We start from the raw sequence: 23,931 nt of genomic DNA on the forward strand, positions 1-23,931 counted from the left end.
CTACCTGCTGTGCACATATAGACACACCACATGCAACTCCAGAATACAAAAGAGATTCCACACACCGGAGTTCAGCTCATTGAGGAAAGAGGAGGGGCATTAAGATCTGCACATCAGTGATCTGAAAACTGTTGTCTTTCAATGTCTTTTAGAACATTCAGCCTAAAGGAGTTATATGTTCCTGCCTCCAGCCTCCATGCCAACAAAACCTGATTGTGACACTCAGTAAAGTGAAGTGAATCAGTTTGAGAAACTAATTGAGAAATGCTAAATTCACCATAACTTCCACCCCCCAACCCCACAATGTTCCATGAATTACTTACTAAAGATTGTCCATTATTTTCAACTAATGGATGCAATCTAATATCTTCAGTCATCTCTCTGGGTGATATTTGATCTTGCATCCAGGTCAAAAGATATTCCTCAGACCCAAGCACAACAAATGTCACCCAAAACTGCCCGTTCTTCTTCCACAGAATTTGCTGAAGTAATAAAACCAGTCACATAAAACATGAAGAACTTTAATTTTTGTAACTGCATTAAAGCAGAACACATAACATGTCTTTTCAAGGCAGAATTACCAAAACCAAATTCATCTCACATGGAGAACAGCAGCTGATAAATAGTGTGAGTTAAACTAAAGAAAACAAGAAGCTGTAACTAGTTATTAGGGACATAGAGGCAACACAGTTGATTATTTAAATAAAAGGTATCAGGTATCAAATCACATACATAAAAATACTAGAAAATTACACTGGCCATGATTTATTACAGAACTCTCATACTTCTGAGACTTTCATATATGTAACACAAAACTTAATAATCTCTTTTGACCATTGTACCTTATGCTTAATAGAAATGATGTGCTAGTTGTGCACAGCTTGCCTGGTGCTACTTAACACAAGTGAACACACAACCCAGCCCGCAAGGCATCCCCATGTTCCACAGAAAACAACTAAACAGAGGGGGGGAAAAAAAAGGAAAAGCAGATGAAATTCACAAGTTATGGTGTACCAACACCCTGTAGTATCAAAGTACATCCCAAAGAGATCTGTGAAATATAATTTTAAGAACATTACACAAGAGGTAGAAGTGAGATTTTCGTAGCGTTCATTCAAACATCCACAGTTGTTTTACAGAAATACTTAAACAAGCCTAAACTGATTAATGGTTAAAATCTAGTATAATCAGCCATTGACTTTTTGTTTTTTAAGCTAAATTATACTTTCACATATTTCTGTTGGGCCTACTGAATGGATCAACTCACAAAATCCTCCTTCAGTTAATATCTCACTAGCCATGTAAAATTTGCCATTTTAAGCGTATGGGTTTGACCAACAAACATGTAAAAGAGATACTTCAGACAGCAAATAGTATATTAAAATAGAGACACTATTAATATTTGTATATCTGTCATAAAAAATAAAAGGAAACTTATTTTTCCCATATATATTGGAAATAGCCTAATTCTGTGAAAAAAAAACCTATGCTCATTATTACTGTGCATAAACTTTTAAATTGGTTGTATTTTATACAGTAAAAAACATAAAATCATTGCCAGACAAAGATTGCTTTAAGTGGACTCTGATTTATTCTTTCTCTCTAACAAACTTTTTAAACACCATATGCAAATATTTTCCTTTTTAAAACTCATTTGGCAAAAAGGATTTATAGCTCCAGTTCCTCAATTTTTTAAACAGTTGCTCCTAACCTGATACATTTTCAGTCTGTAACAGCACACAGTACATACATTAAATGCATCTTTTTTTTTTTGCACCTTTGATTAAAGTATTGCTAATGACGAAAAATAAGAACCTTCCTTTCTATCTAACTGATAAAATTTATTTGCAACATTCCTATTATTTAAAAAAAATTAGAAAGCACTATCTACTACAAATAAGAGATGCCTGGTTTTTATATAATGTTCTGCAAAACAAAAAAGTGCTGGTGACTGAGATGGATAAGCCGCACAGGAAATAAATCAAGGTCTTAATATGGTTAAGGTTATATTTCCATTGAAGCAGATCAGGATTAAAAAAGGTGCAAAATTCTCAAAAAACCCACAAGTTCAATTCAGCCAAAGTTTCTGCAGTAGGTACATTCCTCAGCTTTAAAAGAAAGCAAAATTTATCCTGCTAATTCCAAGTTGTCAGTGTAGTGAGAAACCTTATAAAAAAGGTTAGGAACAGTTCCTTCTCAAGTTTCTTAATATCAAATGTTCAAGGTGAATTGCTAAGCTTCTGTTTACAAAGAGCCTACTTAACTCCAGATGCCATGCCAGTAAAGCAACAAAGCCAGACAAAGACAAAAATCTGTTAAAGCTGCTGGCTTCAGTGGAAGCAGGTCTACACCCATCTCTTCAGTAGTCTAACTGCAAACACACCTGTTTAAAAATAATAATAAAAATATGTATTCCAAAGTCAACTGCTCTCATGCATATTCATATGCAGTATTCCCTGTTCTTATTCAATATAATCTACAGTTGTGAGGAGTTAAATAATCAGGAACTCAAGTGTTTCCACTTTAATGACTAATAGGAAAAAAAAATAATCTATAGAACACTGTGGCCGCAAAGTAGAATTTAACACTTAGTTTTACAACTATGATCATGTACACTGTCAAAGAAATAAAGATACAAAGTTAAAAAAAAAACCAAACCCAAGCCCTACTCCTTTGGGTTGCTCCAACATGCAGCACTTTGACATTATGGCTCCCAAGCAGAGAATGGAAAAAAAACCCCACCAACCCAGCTTTCAGCATAGGTAACAATAATACTTTTAAAAGAAATACATATAGGCTTAATGTCTGTCTGTTGCACAATCTTCACAGCATTTAAATGAAAAAAACAACCCAGCTTCCCACAGAATTAGAGCTATGACCCAATATAAAAATGTGTGAGAGCATCATAGTGAGCAAAGCTAGATGCTGTCACTTAAGGAAGAACAGGTTTTAAAAAATCACATAGGTCAATGGAAGTTTTATGCTAAGTACTCGTGGCATTTCTCATTTTCTAAGTCCAGAAAAGCTGAGCTTCAATTCTACTTCATCTTCTTCCCTTACAGACAGCAGTTGAGAGGCGAGAGGTGGTGATCTTGATCCAAGAGGGAGGACCATACGCCGTAGGTTTGAACTGGCTGTTCCCAAGCCCTTTTCTAGGCCCTCAAGCCAGTACACGGCTTGATTCCATATGACTAAAACATACAGGGGTGAAAAGGATGGCTACCAGAGCAACACAAGAACAAGCCAACTCTGCCACGGGCCTCAGCAGTTGAACCCTGACAGCATCTGTGGGCAGCAGACGGGGAAAAGGGAATCGCAGTTTAAGCAACAGACTCCTGCCCCTCAGGCTCACACCCTTCCGACCACTGGAGCCACAAAGAGGAGGGGTCCTGCCCACTGGAAGTAGGGTTTCCCGTGGGTCAGGGTTTCCTTCCTTCTTGTAGCTCCCTCTTTCCTTCTTTATTTCCCTAAACAGAGCGGGAAAAGGCCTGAATAGCAGATCAAACAATCCCAGGAAAACATGCTCACTGTCACTTCTGGAAAAGTGCATGGGAAAGCTTGGAAGCTTTCCATACAGTTTGGGAGTATGTCCACACTTCTCTGAATAGGTAAGTACCTCAACAAACGTCCCACTCACATAATCTTCTATTATTCATTTACTTCAGCAAAGAAAAAAGGTACCAGGAATAATAAGAGACTTCTCATGAAGACTACAGCATCACTTTCCAAGCTGTAAGGCAGATTCCAAATTATTTGTATCCAGGTACAGACAACAAGACTAGTAGTGGTGGTAAATACCAGGAGCAAAGAAAAATATTCAGTCTGGGGGAAAAAAAACAACAACTCAAGCCACAACAGCACACTCTTGAAAAGCCACAGCAAAACAAGCATCACAAACTTGACAACCTCCCTGTATGCTGTTCTAATAAAAATAATGAAAAATACCAATGTCTTAGTTTTAGTCTATATAGATACCATCAGAATAATTTCATTGCCAGAAGGACCCTGCAGATACAGAAAAAAGCAGATACCAAACCTAAAATCAAGAAAAAGAAGTTCTTACTCTGATGCTGACCTCTTCTGGGAATCGGTAAGGTTGAACCACCAGAAGCCTCCAGTTATTTATACAGAAATAACTAATTCTTAAATCTACATTGTATTGGACTATCAAATTGGGGGTTTAAAGCATTAAAGATTCACAGCCAACTATTAAGACATACACCCTGATAATAATCTTGACTGCAGAAGGGACTCAAGTATCTTGTTTTCTTTAAGCTGGAACAATCTAGTACTGCTACCATTACCAGCTATAACTCTGCTGTCATCGTCACCTCATTCAAAAATGTAAACTGCATAAATCAAACCAGAAAATAAATAAAAGAATGAATCCCAACAAACCTGGGGGTGGGGGACGGTGGGAATAAACTTAATTTTACCTGATTGTTCCACAAGTTGGGGTGGGGTGACATTTTTCAAAAATCAAACCTAACTCCAACCCAAAACCACCTCTCTGGTGTAGCTGTCACCTAATACCTTGCCTCTGCTTCCACTGAAGTCAGTAAAAGGTGAATACAATTAGTCCCTAAAACTAGAAATGTTATACTTACACTTATTCATACCAAAAATGTAGTGCAATACTTAAAAGGTTTGCACACTGTTGCTAAATTAAACACCAGTCAGCTAAAAAAACAATTTATGAGTGTAACAGAGCTGCTGCAACTCCAGGTGATTATTTTACAAAATACAGTGTTTTTCCCCCGGAAATATAAAAGGGTGTGCAATAAAGCAACAGAACTGAAGCACTCTGAAAGGACTTTTGTTTTTATAGGTCTAATGCTGCCCATAATCAAATCGTTTCAAGAAATGGGCACAAAATTGCTTTGATACGAAGACCCCGAGTTAACACAGCAAGGCAAAATGAAATGTGAGCACATGCTGGTCGCATTTGTAGGGCATGACAAGGAAAACCTGACACTAACACATCTGACCTGTGGCGACTCTCCACAGTCATGGTGCTTTATGCTTGTTAAAGAGCCCATAAACGGGACAGCCCGACAGTATGCGAGAACAACATGAACGGCGTATGCCAACTGTTGGCTACAGGCAAATGCAGCCACACTGTAACCCTTTTTAAATGCATTTTTAAACTGCAATTGAAAACAGAAGTGAGCATACAGCTATTTATCATTTTTGAAAAATGAGACTGTTAAAGGCACATTGACTATATTAGGAACCAATTAAGACCACATTCCTTCACAACAATAATTAACACACGAGCAATACAATAAGGACCTACTACGCCCCATACATTCACCACTACAAAACAATCCTGCAGGACTACAATTGTTCTGTAAACAGAAAAGCTGATCAAGACTTTCAAATTCTGATTTCCTGTCAACACAGTAATCATAATTAAAAACCTAAATTATTCAGTAACTGAAATACTGCAGACCACATTTTAAACTGTGGAGTATAGTTAATTAGTTCCACAAACACAAATTTAGCCTTCTTAAATTAGTTTGTGCAGATAAATTGCACATTAGATAAACTGCACACAGAGGAAACATTCACACTAAAATAACTCTCTCCACTACCTGTTGTTTAGGCTAAGGCTGAAAAATATTCTTTTAAGTTGAATTCACTTTCTTTAGGGAAAAAAACCCACAGTCTTGCTATGCTAAGATTCTGATTTCTATTGACTCTTGCTTTTAAACTTTACTCAGTGGATTACAATGAGGCTTGCGTAACATTTTTCTACAAAGTTATGCAGCTACTGCCTCATTACAGTTAATGACAGTACTATTGAGACTACATTTGCTCTAGAAACATCCACAGATCCAAAACCACAGAACTGCATTTGGAACATTTTGCAAAGTACGTACATGGAAACAATTACATATTTATCCACAAAATGTCAAATTCAACATCAAACACTATGGAACATAAAAATTTCATTTTCATCTTTCAAACTTTGCTTATATCCCCAACTTAATTCACTTTTAAAATAAGAGCTGCTCTCCCAAACCATTCATTAATATACTGATACCCAAGAACCTTTGTTGGTTATTAGTACACGTTAAGAGATCATGTAACAGTAAGACAGTTGTTAAAGCATTATTTATAAGTGCCCTAAGAACAAAACTTGAATTACTTAATCTTTTCTAATTCTCGCCCTGAACATTCACACCGATACATGACACTCCGATTGTCTAAGCCACAGAATGGAGACTAGTTAACAGCAATTAAATATATTAAATCTTCCATGCGAAAAATTAATCATTTAAACAGCTTTGGTAACCTAGTATATAATTAGCTTTGTGTAAATATTTTGCAAACATCCCTTCCCCAAAAAATCCCTATATACCATGTGTATATTTATATAATAATATACATATTTCCTGAGTAAATCGTTAAATCTGATTATTTGGAAGATTTGGCAAAATATCCAACTTTACATTACTAAAATAGAATTTTAAATAAACATTCAATGAACACGTTAAAATAAATATGGAATGTTTCTGAAAATTATAGTACCATGAACTTACACTGATAACAAATCATAAGTTTTAATTAAGTTACATACTATGTTATATAGTTACTGGATTTTAACCCACTGAGGAATCAATAAATCTAATTTCTAATCCTGAGTGACAATTTTATATCACCTGCTAATGTGTACTTCAATGCAGTACTTACTGCAAATCTAAAAAACCCTTTTTTTTCCTTTTTTTTTTAATGGAAAATTTTAAATGGACTATGCTATAGAAAAGCTCGGTTTACATTGGTTTAGCTTGAAACTGAATTGGCAGCACAACTGCTGAAGCATCTCACAAAACCAACATTAAACACCGATTATTCTTGTCAAACTGTGAGCAATAACCTGAACGACCTGACTCCCTGCTACAAAAACAACACAGGAGTATGGTTTGTTCTGTACAGTGATGGGATACAAACTACTGAAGTGATCACTTTGGCACTTAAAAAAACTACATAATGGTGGAAAAAAAAACCCTGAACAATTGTGAAATACGTTTCAAATGCATTTTAAGTATGCTAAACTGTATCATTAACCAAAAAAAAAGGAGAATTAAGTTCTACCACACACTGGTTTCTCAGGTCATGGCTTGACTCATAGCTGATACATAGCTGTGAATAAGCACACAAGGAAATGCTCAGCTATTATTTAGTTCCCCTTAATAATAAAATTCTTATGTAGCAGACATTGCAATACCAGCAATATTAAAATTGCATTAACACTATTACAAGATGTGTCTCTCAACACCAGAATCACAGTAATAGAATTGCAGCACTGATCAATCATGTTAACCCCTTCGCTTTTTTATAACCTGTCAAAACCACCTTCCACGGTACTGTGCAGGACACTTAGCCCTTCCTTCCCCGTCCTCAGCCTTCTGCCTCCCTTTTGTGATCATTATTATTATTATTATTATTTGCTATTACTCCAGAATCCTCACAGGTTCCTCAGGTTTTTCTTTTTTGCTTCCTCCTTTGTTTTCATGCTCCATGCTGCTTTTTTCTTGTGTGCTTCTGTTCGGAGGACAAAGCTCTTGCAATGCCCTTTCAACAACAACTTGTTTTACGGGACCGCTTGAAGAATTTTTTGGCAACGTCATCTGTAACGCACACCATAAAGCGGTACGAGCCTTGCGCGTGGAAGCAGCCAAATCTCTAATGGCAGCTGCCAGAGCCAGAATATCTACAACAGAAAAACACATTATAGGTTAAACTAGCATACAAGCCTGGTAAGATTAATACATTAAAAAAAATTCTGTAAATTAGTTCACCTCACCAGAGGCATGCAAAGTGTGCTCAAGAAAAACCTAACATTGCACCACAGTACTGCATTGGTTGAATTCCACCAGCTTGTATTCTTCTCTTGCAAATGATAGCTGTAACATCTCACACTAATAGCAATCATAATTATATCCAAAACTCAGTGGCATAATCATCACACCTACCATACAATAATTAAGTCTATTTAATTAATGTTATCAGAGAGGACTGTCTACAATGATACTCACAAGTATGACTGGTAAAACTACCTACTCAGATCTAGCCAGATGAGCCTAACACAATCATTTTTTCATCCTCTGCCTTCCTTGCAGTGGCACTGACACCTCCCAGCCTCACAGTGAGAAAAGGCTCACTGCCACCCTTTGGATACATGATCACCACCAGCAGAACTCAAAAGAAACATGTCTTTCACAGTGAAAAACAGACTAAAGGCTTTTCTAGATGTGATTTAGATCATGCTTAGACACCCAACAGCAGCACAGCCCTTCAGAACCATAACTACGCTGCAGAGGTTACCATTAACTGTAAAAGACTAATTGCAAATTTTCTGACTACAAGTGTAGTACAGGATGGTTCAAATAATAATTCCATATACCTTTACTATAAAGCATTAGCAAAAACAGATTTGGCGATTTTTTTATTTATTTTGGGTTTAGTACGATGACTCCTTGCTTCCTGACTTATGCTTGGGGCTAATATCACATCACACAATTTTATGATTCATTTTAGAAGTTGGTTTGCATATAGGACTATTACTTTTAAGGATATGACATCATGCTTGACGCGTAAGTTGTGAAAGCAAAACATTCTGACTCTCTTTACAGTTTATCTTTCCCTTCTTAGAAGGAAGAACTATCCCATACACATTGCTAGAAGTCAATGGATCCACACTGACATCTTCACTGCAGCAACAGAAAATAAGACAATATAGGACAGTGCTGAGTAAGGATCCAAAAGAGGATGGGCGTGAGGCAGGGGAAGTCCATTCCTCCTTTAAAAATCACAAAAATTTTCTGAGATGCAGGTACTTTCTGAAGAAGAAGGATACAAACTTTACCTCCAGACCCCAAATTCTGTATCAACTATATGATCATTATACTGAATAGCAAGTTATCACTTACACAATGCTATTGGAAGGGAATGCAATCTGTCCTACTTTTGCCTTGCATTTACTGAAGTACATACTGCTGCTGCAAATTATTCTGGCTTTACTTCAATAGAAGTTGGGAATCGTGAAATGTAATTTCTGGCTGTTTTAGATAAGGTAGACACACAGAGTCATTAACACAGCATCAACACATTTGTTTTTTTACTTTATAAGCTGAAGTGAAAAGGCAGACTACAATACCACTAAAAAAAAAGAAATTCAACTTGTTTAAAAACCAGTACATTTTTACTTTTAGGACTACTCATGGTCATATTATACCACTGAACAGTTTTTACAGTTCTCTTTTAGTCAAGAGGAAAATGTTTCAAAGTGTTTAAACTAGCAACAGAAAAAAAGAAAGGAAAAAAGAGCTCAAAGGTTTTTTTGCTAAGGTTACAATAATCACTGCATATCTCAAATGGCATATTTTCCCAATTAAATCTTTGAAAAAGCTTTTAAAACTACAGGAATGGAAAGCAGTTACCTTTCTCATTACTATAGCGTGGTGCTCCTTGTCTCTGTGGATTAGCAGCATTAATAATCTCATCCTTACGCCTTGCCTGTGTTACATGAATAGCTTCCATATGGTGTTCCAACGTAGTGGGTATGTTAACATGCACAGGGGTACCACGAAGCCTTTCCATTTTTCCTATTAATGTGAGCACCTGCCAGATACATTGAAAAAACGAAAATGGCTAAGCATTTATGAGCCTCCATTAAACAAACTTAAAACCAAAAAGAAATGCAGGAATTATAGCTCTAGAAGGCATACCCTGGCTTGTTCTCGTAACTGGTCGACAATCAAACGATCAACACGGGATGGGTTAGCAGGAAGTCGGGGGACAGGAGTGTTATTTGAGCTAGACATGCGCTTTCCTGGAAAGTTTCTTGCAAGGTCAGCTTCAGTCTGAAAGGGAAAAACATAGCCATTGTAAGTGTTTGAAATAAGTACAATCCACATTTTTAGGTCTGTTTAGACTTTTCAAATACATGACAAGTGCAATTCCTCTCTTTACTTCTGACTGCATTTACAGAAAAACGTTTCCAAATACCTGTCTAGATGTACTGCCAGCTGTTGTAAGAATAAGAATAGTCCTCTAATTCAGCTCCACCTCAGCATTTAATGCTTAGCTGCAGCTTTTAGAACGAAAGCTGTGCAACTTTATTTTAACCGATCTTGGACATAGATCTAGCAAAGAAATTTTTATAAAGTACCCCAGAAATTTAAATTGTATGCCTCACACTGCATCTCTCAAATGTCACATATTATAATTACTAAAAAAAAACACCACCAGCTTAAGCTGTATCTGAAGTGCATCAAGATTAAGCCAGATCTAACATAAACTGGTATCAGCTCTTAAGTCATCAACACAGCTGCCAAACTCCCCATTGAGAAAGGAACTGGCCAAACCAATATACAACTCAGGCAGTGAGTAACCAAATATCACCAAACCTCTTTTTGGACAGGAACTTCTTATACTTTGAGTAAAAAAGACACAACTAGCAGCTCATTCTCGATCTTGTTCCTTCTTCAGCATACAATGGACTTAGGAGAGAAAGATTAGGTACTGCATGGCCATTCAAAGCAAGGTTAAGTCCACATTCACACTGAAAATATGTGAAGTCCTTTCTTTTCTGGTTTAATGACACATCCATATTAGTCTCTGCCCTCACCTAACATGAATTACAAGAGCTGACTCCACTGCCGTTTGAGAGACATTCAGAAAAAGAAATGGATAAAGAAAGGGTCATGAATTCATATAAAGACAGTAGGTATTTAAGAATCACAACTAATAAGCAATTCACATTGCTTATCATCTATATGCACATTTAATATTGCAGGAAATTCCAAACAGACAATTTGTAGAATTTTTTAAAAAAATGTGAGATCACTGGAAAAGTGATATTTATAGAAGGAAACGGGTAAGCTCACCATCACCATGAACTCCAAAGCAGTGCCAACGAACAGGTTTCCAAGAGCTGAAAGGACTAATTAGACAAGCTAGACAGAATTAAATGCAAGTTCTGCTGGGGGGAGTTTCTGTCTATGCTCATAGGGTAAGAACATCAAAAAGGTGAGAATGTCAAAAGGAAGTCCCTTCCTACGTACATATGTACAGGTGAGCAGTAGCATTCTCCCAGACTGTACTTACAAACACAGCCCAGGCACACTCTTGTCAGGCAGTATGGAAGCCATCTCCTTTTGAGGAATAAGTATTTTGGTTGTGGGAATGTGAGCCACACTATGGTAGATGGCTTGTGGGACCAAGAATAGTTTATATCTTAAAGCTGTCTGCAGGTATAGCCTGCAACTACAAAAAAGGGACTGAGAAAGTCTGAGTAGATCACTAGGAAAAAACTGGACCAATTAGAATGGACCAGATCAAGTTACTCAAATCCCTTTCATTATTAAGAACACGATATAAGGATATGCAATCCTCCTTTAAAGAGAAAAACACAAAACCTAAATATTATGAGACAAAAACTATGACTCAGTCTTCCCAAATGACTTTGACCCAAATCCGACATGAACAGATTTGGAACAGCTGTCTTTGCCACAACAGAAAGCAGAAGAGTTTCTGAAAACATTGCTGTCTCAGACACACTGGCGCAAAAATCATCATCACTCTTTCTCACTTGTAGAGAATTTCTAGAATACTAGACAGGCAGAAAGGAGCCTTGTTTAAAGGCATCGGTGAGCAAGCAATACAGGCAGCCCTATTTACATTTCCGAAAGTCTATTAGCAAAGTCTCATAACTGATGCTGAAAAGATGAAGGTGCTCTCCAGAGATCCAGTCTGGTCAGATACCCATCTCTTTATCCAACAACCAGGTGCATTCTCCAACACAGAAGCAGTAAAGAGGCACTCAGTGTATAATTAAGACCATGGATTATTGATAATATAGCTTCCAAGACCTGGCATGGAGTTCAGAAATTTGACTCCTCTTGGGTCAGCACTTCCTGCTCCTTTTGAGTGCAGAGCTTTCACACCCAAAGGTAAGCTCCCCCTGCCAACAGTTCTTTGCAAGAGTCTGAGGCAGGAAAGTGACTGTAACAAGAAGAGGATAAACGGAAACTTCCTTTGGGAGAAGTCATAGAATCGGAAGATCATTTAGGTTGAAAAAGACCTTTAAGATCATTGAGTCCAACTGTAAATCTAATACTGCCAAGTCCACCACTGAACCATGTCCCTAAGCGCCTTTTAAATACCTCCAGGGATGGTGACTCAACCACTTCCCTCGGCAGCCTGTTCCAGCGCTTGACCACCCTTTTGGTGAAGAAATTCATCCTAATATCCAACTGCAGACATTCAAAACACTGTAGGTTTTCTCTACAGCCATGTACAGTGTGCCCAGGATTACTTTTATTTTTACTAAATCAAAGATTTAGTAAAACAAGAGACAAAAAGATAAGGGAAAGACACCACAATATCACTGACAGGAGAAAAAAAAAAAACACAAAAAACCCAAAACAAACAAAAGAACCCACACCACAGAAGCTTCTCTCCTTAAATGACTGTGCAGGGAAAAGCAGAGCCTGGGTTTATAATACTTGAGTTAAAGACTTAATTGGAGGGAATGAGTACAAGACAAGAAAAGGAAAGAGATCCATCTAATGAAACTGTGCAATATGAGGTGCATAAAATGCCAGTACTTTAAGAACATCCTGTGGCAGTGAGGGCCCTGCGGTATCATCATATATGGCTGGTGGCTCTAGAGCCATAACAGAGGACTACCGTGTTAATAATGACTATCTCATGATCTTTCATTAACCATATAAAGAAAAAACATCCAAGCTAAAGACAATTCAGTGCTTTGGCCAGTAACATCATTATGACATTTGCTGTAGCAAATATTGTGGGTTAACAGAGAGAAATGTTGTGTTAGCAGCCCTAAGGAGAAAAGACTTAGAAATTGAAGCTCAAAGCAGCACACAATCTAAAACCAGTCATGCCACAGTCAAAGCAGATGATGTAGTTTTAAATACCTAGAACACCAACAACATGACAACAGAACCCTTGCCTCCTCAAAACAAGTGACAGCCCAGAGTATCTACTCTCTATATATCTATAAATTATTTATATTGCTATATAATTTACTTTATAGATATATAAATTGTTTCATGCAATCACCTGCTTTGACAGGAAGTTATTGTCAGTTGTGTTTTACCTTCTTTCTCTCTTTCTCCAAAGCTCTCCACTGCTCATAACACTCCTCCAGTCGGATATGAAGCTCATTAGCAGGCCCACTGCGATTTCTTGGAGGTCTGTACTTGTTAAATGGTGTTGGAAAGGCAAAGTACGGTGCAGGTAGTTCCCCACAAAAGAGGTCGTTGATGAAGGGATTCAAGTGGTTAAAGTCATCATAATGAAAAAGATCAACAAGTTCTGAAAATGGAAATGGTGACGGAGGAAAACTGAAATTATTTGCCGATGAAAACAGGTGGTGATTAAATGGAGGAAAGCTGGGATTTTGCTTAAAATCAGACATTAATTGGAAAGAAGGAATAAAAGAAGAATTGATGAAATCTGACATGATACCACCATTCTGCTCGTGTTTTTTTCGGAACACGTTGAACTGCTGACGGTTTGGGGCTGTATATCCAAAATGAGGAATCCAATTCTTTCTACCTCTTCTATCATCTTTATTACTATTTTCTTGGGTCTGCTTTTTGGGAAATCTGTGGTACTTCTCAGGGTCTTCACCTGCAGCATTCTGCTGCGTTAACCAGTCAGATGAAAAATTGATGGGGAATTTACGGTATTGCCCCTCCTTATTAGTCAATGAATCATGCTGTGATCGCCCAATGGGTTTCATTTGCTTCTGATTTTCTGAGTTGAAATTAGAAACTACCAAATTATTAGAAACACCATTTGATATTTGCAACCTTCCATCTTTCCTTGAAGGGAGGGCAGGTAAGATCTGTGAGTAGTAAGAGGACTGTGTTATAGACTGATGGGTGGGAGAACCACCAGACATGGTTGAAACCCCTGAAGAAGACTGTGGACTTGTTACCACTTGCTTTTCATACGTAGTATCTGATGTAGCGGTCAGACTTGCAGTTTTCCCATCCAGCCACGTACGTCCATGGTACAATGAGTAACTTCCATTTTGCATAACATTTTTTACAGATAAATCATATTCAGATACTTTATGAGAGCATTCTTTAGGACTAATATGAATCTTCAATTCATTATTATTAAAAGCATCTCCCAAAGTAAACCTACGATGACCATTTTGCACGTGGGTTTCCTGTGGTTTTCTGTTTGTCCCTCCAGAATAATTATTTTCTTTAAGGGGTTGGTTGAAAAAATATAGCGATGGATGAACAGGCGACTGCAATTTATGAGGACCTGTAAAGCTTTCATACCTTTTAGAAAACAAGTGGTTTTCCTGGGGCCCTTTATCCCAGGAGTCATCAACAGGCTGATTGGAAAGACCAGGGGAATACTTTGTTTGATCTTGAGCATAATTTTTCAGAGCCTTGCCTCTTGCCCTTTCACTTTTCCAATACTCTTTCTGAATGCTAGTGCCTTCCTTCATTCTGTTCTGAGAAGAAAAAGTGCTAAAATTGGAACCGATTTTTTCAGAGTCTCCATTTAACCTCATGTGGTCATAACTGCACAAATGCTGATTATAGTCTACATTTTGAAATGAAAACCCTTCTTGGTGAACTGTATTATTATTTTGCAAAGAAGAATTTTCAGGATAACTGTTCTGCAGAATATTATCAGGCAGAGTGCAAGGGCCAGATGGAGAAAGCCAAGACTCTATAAGATGAAGATCTTCCAAACCTCTGTGTAATATCGCCACATCATGAGACTTTTGCAAGTGTTCCTGATAGTAGTTCTGTGTGCCTACCAGGTTGGAAAAATCCTTACTTTCAACAGAGTGCTTAGATGAGAGCCCTGAGAATTCACCGTTGCTTCTAAGATCAGGTGCCCACATAGGTGGAAACAATCTTGAAAGAGAATTCCTGTAACAAAGTTAAACAAACCTCCTGTAATCATTTAAAACATTCCTTACATTACATCAGTTAATGTGTGTGGGAATAATCATGATACATTTCCCCCATTACATTCTTTGCTAACCATATACAGGTCTCCTCCAAAATATAAGGCGGCGTGGGGATATTCCCACTGCAGTTGAGTAAATGCTATGTAAAATCTGACTACCAATACTACTCTCTAATGTTTACAATATGTATATTTGGAACTGCAGAGTTTATTTGGATTTTAGATTCTACTGTATTCAGTCAACTCCCTACTGGTTAAAATGAGATGATTTCTTCCCCCTATCCCCCAAATGCTGTAGACTGATGGAAGACTTTAGAAAATGTGTATTTCTAACAGGTTGTCGGTTGGATTTTTTACTAGCTATTGAAGAAAAACACTTCTACATTTCAAGCGGATTTATAAGACCTTTGTTATTCAACTTCATGAAATAAGTCGAAATGTGTATCATATCTGTGTGACAAAGGATGTAAAAACCAACATGTAACATACGAAAACACAAACAAGCTTACCAATCTGTAACTGGTTCTGGCTTGCTTGGCTCCTCTAAAATGCTTGACACTAGCCCAAACATATCAGGGCCACTGCCAGAATAAGAAAGATTTATTGGTGCTCTGAAAAAAAAAACAGCAAAAGAGCCTAGATAAATACAAGTCTTTTTCTCCTAGACAAAACAGGCAAAAGGAAAAGTAAAGCATTACACCTTTGATTTATTTTAGCAGCATCTGCTAAGTGTTCTGAATTTAAGGTATCCTCAGCACCCACAAAAATTCTCTTCCTGCATTCATGAATTCTATAGCCTAGTAGAATTAAAACAATTTTCCTAACTTCTGGCTTCACCAGAGACTTCTCAAGCGGTTATGTGAAGAGACAGGAGCAGCAAAGATTCTTCACTCTTTTCAGTCAATATAACTATTTTATAGACATTTCTTCAAATCTTGACTTCTCCTTTAGAGGACAAATATGATCAATCTTCTCAAAATTTTGAGGATTCTGATTTATCTACTTCCATAATTCAAGAACTTTTATTTTAATCCAAAATAAAAAAAATATACTTAAGTTGACTTTTTAATCCCCATTTAGAAAGGATTTGGTCAAAACTTGATTAAATATTCCTGATAAATACCAAAGGTGTTTAACCATTATTAGTCTTACACAAGCCCAACTTTAATCTTTTACTTCAGGTGCAAAACAAGATCTTTACAGAGCTGTCTGTAATGACACCTAACTCTTACTGAGAAGCTAATTAAAACATAACACTTAAGATCTCCTTCCTTCTAACACACATTGTTTTGCTTCAATAAATTTCACTCATCATCCTATTATCATTCAGCTGATTCATTTCTGTGTCCCTGAAGATCTGTCTTCCCTGCTGTCAGCTTATCCAAACAACTACATCATCTGCTAATGCTGCCACATAATTACTCAGGCTGATTTTGCCAATTAATAAAGACTATAAAACGCGGGATAAACTATTAAGACTATCACCTTGTTAATCTCTTGTCACAATGAAAATTAGCCACTTACGTTTTGCTGGCTTTAAGACCTCACCACATTTTGACTTCTAACTACCTCTACCATTTACTTTATGACCATTCAGTCTCCTCTGTAATCAATCTGGTCTATGTGGTTTTGTTTCAGAGAAACGCAAGTGCAAAGATTCTTTAACATGTTTTATGAACGTAGAACTGTCACGGATATCTGATAACCGGATCTCTTCTGTGTCTGTCAGATGGCAAACTTTTTACTTTTTTTTTTTCCAAGATGCCTATTTACTTCCAATTGTTGCAACCAACTGGAGAGCATAGATGAAATTTGCATCTAAATGATGATTTTCAGCAATGGACAGGTTCATTTACAATGTGGCATGGAAATTAAAAAAAATAAATTGCTGGCATTCAGTTTTCTCAAGTCCAAGGTAGGCAGTTATCCTTTCTGGCTTGGTACAAGAAAACATTTGCTGTAAAATCCCTCAATTTTGCAGCATCCAGGAATCAAATCTTTAGCTCCTACTGCAATAAGACAACAAACTACCTACCAAGTCAGAGCAACACAAAAAGAATCCATGAAAATAACCAGCACACAGGAAAGGTAAAACCATACCAAACTGCTTGCAACTATACCACACAGAATACAGATGTCCAGCCTGACACCAAGTCTGCGGCAGTGAGCAACCTGCCCCTGCAGACAGAGAAAGAACAAGAAACAGGACAAAAGAACAAAGACCTACAGCTCCTCAGCAAAACTTCCAAGGCACTGGTGGGAGAAGGACGGCTGCAGATGGAAACGCAACAGATGAATGGAAATGGTACCTTTGCTGCATCTGCGTGCTGTTCAGGCTTTTGTGATTAGCCCTAGAACCAAAGCTAGGGACATGTACATAGCCTCTGAGGATGCAAATTAGATGGAACTATTGTCTTCCCTTGGGGAGATACTGCATTTAAGAATATGCCTGACTTCTTTGAAGGTGTCAATAACTTCATCCAACCTAGTGCTGAACACGGAGGGATTTTCAAATGGACGTGTCTCAAGAGAAGTTCATGGCACCAGGATATCAGTCTATTGAAAGGCCTATGCATAGGTTTGAGGTTCTGGGGCTCCTAGGATTGATTGTGAGATAATTTCAATGGCCAAACATTTGAGAATTAAAAGGACAAAAGCATAAGCAAAATTATGCTGCAAAGAAATCTCCAATGATGGATCAGTTGGTCTCATTAAGCAGCTTAGAGGAACTAAAATGATACAGGCGCACTGCACCTAATACAGTTAGGCACCAAGTACCCTAAAATATTACAAGAAAAAAACCCTTAAAGTTTATTTAACCTCAAGGTATACTGCATATCTGCAGTGTCAGAATGGGTGTAGACATGGATTTTCATTAACAGACAAGTACTGCACTTGTGGTAAAAAATACTGCTTTTTTTTTTTAAAAAAAGCTATTTTGCAATAATCTGAAAGTTGCTTTTAAGAACAGATGATATATCATATTTAGTGGATTGCCACTCAGAGCTGAAATTTAGAATTACAGTTAATACTAACGCTATTTATTAAAAAAAAATAATTAAAATAAACATCTCCGTAACACTACCCAGGGAAGACTAGCAAAAAAGATAAAGTAACAGTAGCTTCTTTGCAATGCATGTGTCTTCCTTAACTGTTACCTTTTGGCATCTTGTGAACCAGTGGACTCCCCTTTCTCCCCACCACAAACTTCCTCTTTCTTATTAGGCAAGTGATTAAAAAAATGCAGTGAGGTTGATATTAGAAACACTAACAGCATCATCATAGTGTCAAAAGCTGCTATGCCAGTCTGTACCAACCCATCTCGCCCGCACCCCACCCCCCCCCAAGAACAAGCAATATTACGTTACCAGGACTTGGCACCAAGATGAAAAAAAAACGAGTGGGAAGCCTAATAAGAAATCATTTTTTACACATTTATCAGGCTGGAATAGTTTTAATGTTACAATTTCAATTGCTGTACACAAGCCATAAAATGACCAATATGAAGGAGAGAACCAAATATTTCCATCGGTACCCCCAGTTTCTGTAATCATTCCCTACTCCTTGGTATCACTCATGATTTTATAAAAATCATTCCTCTGCAGAGTGGAATCAAAATCAAAGAGGAGTTTTATTTACTCTCCACTGACATGGAAGCTTTCAAACCCCTGTCCAGCCTTGCTGCCCTTTTCTGTACCTTTAATAACTTTACTGCATTATTAAGACTGGATGATCAGAAGTGCCTATAAGAGTCCAGACTTGGACAGAGTGGATTTCTGCAGGGGAAAAAAGATGTTTCATGATTCAAATAACAAAGACTCTTTGCATTTGTTCAGCATCCAAACTGCAAAATTATTTTTTTTTCTTGAAAATCAAACTTGAAGTGCACTATACCAAGGCCACAATAAGACAGTAGGCTGGCATATTTTCAGGAGCAGCTATATGCACATTTACGCTTTCAGCAGCAGAGTCACCTCTTACAGAGAGTGTTAGATACAGGTAGAGTGTATTGTTCATGTTCCAGGAAATACACTACTTTATCAAGCAGGATAGTTATAAGCCATGGTCCTGAGGGATGAGAGGCATGGAAGGAGAGTGGGTCTTTTTACTTAAGGAATTTTCAGTTACATGTCAGTTTACCATTTCATTCCCCAAATGTAGTATTCCTTCCAAATTTTAAAATGTGCTTACACATAAACACACACACATTATACACACACAGACTGCCTACCTTTTTTTACAACTTCTACAGTAACTATCATACAGCAAAGAAAATTTACTGAGTTTCTAGATATCCCATAAACTCTTCCTAAAAAGATCTGGAATCCCATTTGTTCTGCTCCATAATATCAGCATTCCAGAACACCATCATAAGATTATACCAAGAATGCTCATACCGTTTCTTTGTGTAGTCTTGAAAAGATGTTTTTGAGCTAATATCCTCTCCACATGCTGACCAGTCACTACAGAGCCGGGAAGATTCTAGCGGAGGTGGTGTACTAGTAATTGCTCCTAATAATGGGGAAAATAACTGAGTGTCCATTTTTTGTTTCTTGCTATTTACCTATGTTGAAAAGAGAAAGAAACATTTTGAATATTACATGTTTACATAAAAAAGCAGTAAAGGCAATGAAGCAATCCCTTCTTTTTATCTTGAGCTAAGTAATTTTTCAGAAAAAATGTAGCTATGACAAAAGGATACAGTCTAAAACTCATTCCCTCCCCTGCCTTCAAGTAGTCCAAATCTGACAAATGTATGCATCTACGAAAAATAAATAATTAAATAATAAATATTACTTACTCTACAATAATAGGATTTCTCAACAGATCTCACATTGTAGGTGTTTGCGTGTCACGTCCACAAGCTCAGAATCTTCTAGCCTATATGACTGGAAATGCACGTGTCACAGGCATACGCAACCCTTCTGAGAAAACAAAGGGAAGAGCAATTATTCCTGCTATATCCCTGAAAACACAAAATGTTCCAACCAAGAGCCCATGGTAAGCAGGGAGGAACATTTGTAAACTTGACAGAGCAAAGTGTGGATAAGAAAAGTAAACTAAGTACTGGTCCAGAAAGGACTATTATAAATCATTAATTTGAAGAATAAATAATAGGAGATCTAAGCAACGTAGGGAACTGTGCCTTCACAAAGTATCTCAGCTAGGAACTGGCACAACAGAACCTGTGACTGACAAAGGTTTAAGCAGAATACAACCTACTTTGAGTTGGAAGGAACCTCTGGGTTGATATAGAACCAGGGTAGATATAGTTCCCCTGCTCAGAACAGACCCTGTTAGATCAGGCTACTCAAAAACTTGTGCACTTGAATTTTGAGTTTTCCCACCACTTCCTCTATGGGCAAATTTTGAAAATAGTCCGGCCCACCTTCTCTATAACCTCCCACAAGGCAGCTGCACACACCCGTAAGATCTTCCCTTTCTCTTCACCAGGCTGATCTGACACAGCTCGCTCAGTCTCTCCTTGGACATCCCATTCTCCCACCCACAACCAATTCAGAAGCCTCTGCAGGACTCACTCCAGTACCCTTCTTGCACCGGGGAGCCCCAAACAGGACAGAGTATCCAGTTGTGGCCTTACAAGGGCAGAACCCAGGGGATGATAGCAGCGCTCAGCCCGGCGGCTACAGTCTTGCTGTGACAGCCCAACATCGGGGCAGCCTTCTCTGCTGCAAGGACATGCTGCTGGTTCATGTCCAACTCTACCAGCAGCACTCTTGATCCTTGTTGATTAACTTTCCCAAGTTTTGACTCTAGGAGAAAGACCTCAAGCTTTCTTGGAAAAAAAAAAAAAAAAAACCCAACAAAAAAAACACACACAAAAAAATTCTATAATAAGAGAACTGAACTAGCTGCCCCTTAATTTTCATAAGCAGACATCCAGGCAAGATGGAGTACTTGTTCTGAAAAGAACATTAGGGAGACTTAAAAAAAGAAAAACCCCAAACCCAAAACAACAATCCACAGACCAAAACCCACAAACCAAAAATACCAAAAATCAACCAAAAAACCCCACAAAAAAAACCCTAACAGCAACAAAAAAAATCCAACCCCCCCAGAACCCCAGATATATCAGTAGCTGCAAGAGACCATGGGACGGGATGCAGACTGAAACTGACTGGAGCATCCAGCCCTGTGCTTTACACCTTCCTGAGGAGACCAGTAACAAAATTCCAGAGAAGGAATCTCTGCCTTTACAAATACTAATATATTTAATGAATTAAGTTGTCACCACAGTGCCCATAACATACGAACAGTAATGCCTGGGAGAATGGAAAGAAACTGCAGATTAAATGACTGCAGGTTCCAATACATTTACACATAATTAAGATCACTTCTGAGGCCATGAGACAACCTGGAGATTGTTCGACAATCCCCAGCTTCACTTGGATGCGTTAGTCATAAAGGTATCTAACAAAAGCAACAGGTTAAAGAAAAAGTGATGTTGTGCATGTCACTCCTTTAGCAAACCGCTCCTGCTAAGCAGGTTTATCCATCTGTCCCAGCCTCATTAGAGACAAGAGATACGGAAGGGTGCTGTGCTAGGAAGTTAAGCAGGAATTTGCAGAGCTGTGGCAGGCGGACACCCTCTGTGTACAAGCTGGCAGCAGGAAGAGTGTGAGAAAAAAAGCATAATTAGGTTACCCTATACATGAACTCTGGATACCTGGCTGCTGAAGACAGAGAACAATGATTTTTTTTTTAGGACTATGAGGATAAAATTAACTTCTGTCACACTGTTCATTATAAATACAGCTGGAATAGGTACAAAACACAGCTACCCCCCCCCCCCCCCCCTTAATCAGGATGGTCAAACTAGCCTTGGATCCACCAAATGAAACCATTTGCTAAATCCTTATTGCCTTATTGAATAACTGCAGAAAGGTCTCAACCCTGTACTTATTAAATTCCTGAAAGGGCTAAAAGAAAAACAACATGAAAGAAAAAATGGTGCTACAGAACAACTGGGTCCTCATACTTAGAAAACATTTAAACCGATCTACTCATCTCCCATTTTATTGCTTCCAAGATAAAAATGGCACTGTCAGTGGGAACTGTATTGGCAGCTCCATGAGACTGGTGCTTACTAATGGAGAAATACCTCTGAAGCCCTAAACAAGCCAACGGAAAATGGAAGGTTTAAGGGAAATTTCCACTGTCTGAATACAGCCTTATGCAGTCAGTCTGTCTAGAGCCATTTGAAAAGCTTTTCATAGCTAGAACTTTTAAAAAGTTATTCATAAACTAAAAGACTAAAAACTTCAACGTTGATCATTTCACTATCTCACACCCCATCCCTTCAAAAAAAGAAAATGCTAAATTAATTTTTCTCTCTCCCCTCTTTTCTTGCAAGTAGAACAGCAAAATCCTGCTTACTACAAATCCTCAGCCAGAATCTGGTTTAGTGAAAACTGCCACAGACTCAGCAGAACCCTCCTGGGTCTTGTCTGAGGAAGTAGTAAATACCTGGCCAAGTGTGCTCCTGCCATGAGCAGGACAGGGCAACCCTTTAGTGAATTTTTTGAATTAAAAAAAAAAAAGTTTACACTGAGGGCTTATCACTTCCTATAAACTTGTCTTACACATCCAAACAAATCGCTATTAAGTAATTGAATTAGAAGTACTATAACCCTGCAGAGGCTAGATACATATTGTGTAACATTCTGTACAAACACACCATCAATATCTATATCATTAAATAAGAGACAAGAACAAATTCCTGGCCCAAAACCTAAATGGCACAACAGTGCTTGCTTGTGTGATACAGATGAACTCTTACCCTACAGAACAGAAGGGTGGTATCTGCTACAAATTACTCCTGAACCACACACAAGCATCATTTTGGAAAGCAGTAGCAAGGCCAAAATTTTGGCCACAATCAGGCAGTATCAACAAGCACAAGCCAATGCTGAAGCCCTGGTCTTGTTTAGTCCACTAGGAAGCAACACAGAGAGAAATTATGCTCTGTGGCTTATATTTATATATAAATATATAAAATACTTGTGCATAGATTAAAAATAGGATCCATAACTACTGGATTTCTCTTTTTATTTTCAGAGACATTAATCACTGCTAATGTGAGTTATGCAGGACAATGTGACTGAAGATCAGCAGAGGAGGTACTTCATGCACCCTAGATACAGCCTCGTAACTCAGCACTTCCAAAATACTGGAGTCTGGCATTCTATCTAGTTAAACAGAATTTCAAAATAAACTGAGAAACTCTTGTCTGCACTTTACATTTGAACTTTGAAGAAGTTACAGTAAAAAAAAACCAAAAAAAAAAAAAAAAGGATGAAACAGCGTGTAGTCTCCTAAGCTTGTTTTAGTTTCAAAATTCTTCATTAAATTTCAGATAGTCATAAAATCCATAACTGGCTTTGCAGAGAAAGGACTGCCTGCAGAGGCACAGATGTGTTTTGCTCAGATTTTCGACTTAAAAAAATATAAATAAAAACCAATGAATGAAATTCTGTCTCCAAAAAAATTAGAAATAAAAAATAGATCAAAGGACAACTCCTACAGTATTCAGTAGGGCTTTTACTTCATTCTTTCTACCCTGCAAATCATGTGAAAGCCGCTGATATCACTAAATTACCTCTCAAAACAACAATAAAAAACTTAACCTACCTAGGTTTTTTTTAGATGTGGTATCTCGATGGATTTTTTTTTTTCTTTTAAAGCATAACAAGACACAGTTTCTGTTCTTTCCCGTAAAATGGAAATGTGCATATACTAATCTCTCTCCCTGTGTATGAAACTGAACATGCTTTTTTCCAAAGCATCTAACACTGTTACTGAGTCACATCTTATCTTCAAATACATGCAGAGGGCTTTTAACTTCTGCAAGAAGCTCATTACAACTGAGGAACAAGCAAACGGAAGCATTTACCAAAAACATTGCCTATTTTCAAAAGCCTCATGCAGTTC

The 23,931-nt window shown here is 37.7% G+C and overlaps 1 protein-coding gene across 2 annotated transcripts in view; it reads right to left on the reverse strand.

The window, feature by feature from the left end:
* Positions 1-505: 505 nt before the first annotated feature.
* LOC101924243 (meiosis-specific coiled-coil domain-containing protein MEIOC-like) overlaps positions 506-23,931 on the reverse strand; it is a 35,849-nt gene continuing 12,423 nt past the window's right edge. For both annotated transcript variants that reach the window (XM_055805257.1, XM_013299627.3), the window contains exons 3-9: positions 19,781-19,904; positions 19,377-19,543; positions 15,489-15,590; positions 13,133-14,939; positions 9,735-9,869; positions 9,447-9,627; positions 506-7,717 (exon numbers count right to left, since the gene is read on the reverse strand). In XM_055805257.1, coding sequence (XP_055661232.1) covers positions 7,458-7,717; positions 9,447-9,627; positions 9,735-9,869; positions 13,133-14,939; positions 15,489-15,590; positions 19,377-19,522 — 2,631 coding nt within the window. In that variant the 5' untranslated portion in view covers positions 19,523-19,543; positions 19,781-19,904 and the 3' untranslated portion in view covers positions 506-7,457. The remainder of the gene's footprint in view (positions 7,718-9,446; positions 9,628-9,734; positions 9,870-13,132; positions 14,940-15,488; positions 15,591-19,376; positions 19,544-19,780; positions 19,905-23,931) is intronic.

Source organism: Falco peregrinus, chromosome 5 (genome assembly GCF_023634155.1).
Source record: "Falco peregrinus isolate bFalPer1 chromosome 5, bFalPer1.pri, whole genome shotgun sequence".
Taxonomy (NCBI): Eukaryota; Metazoa; Chordata; class Aves; order Falconiformes; family Falconidae; genus Falco; species Falco peregrinus.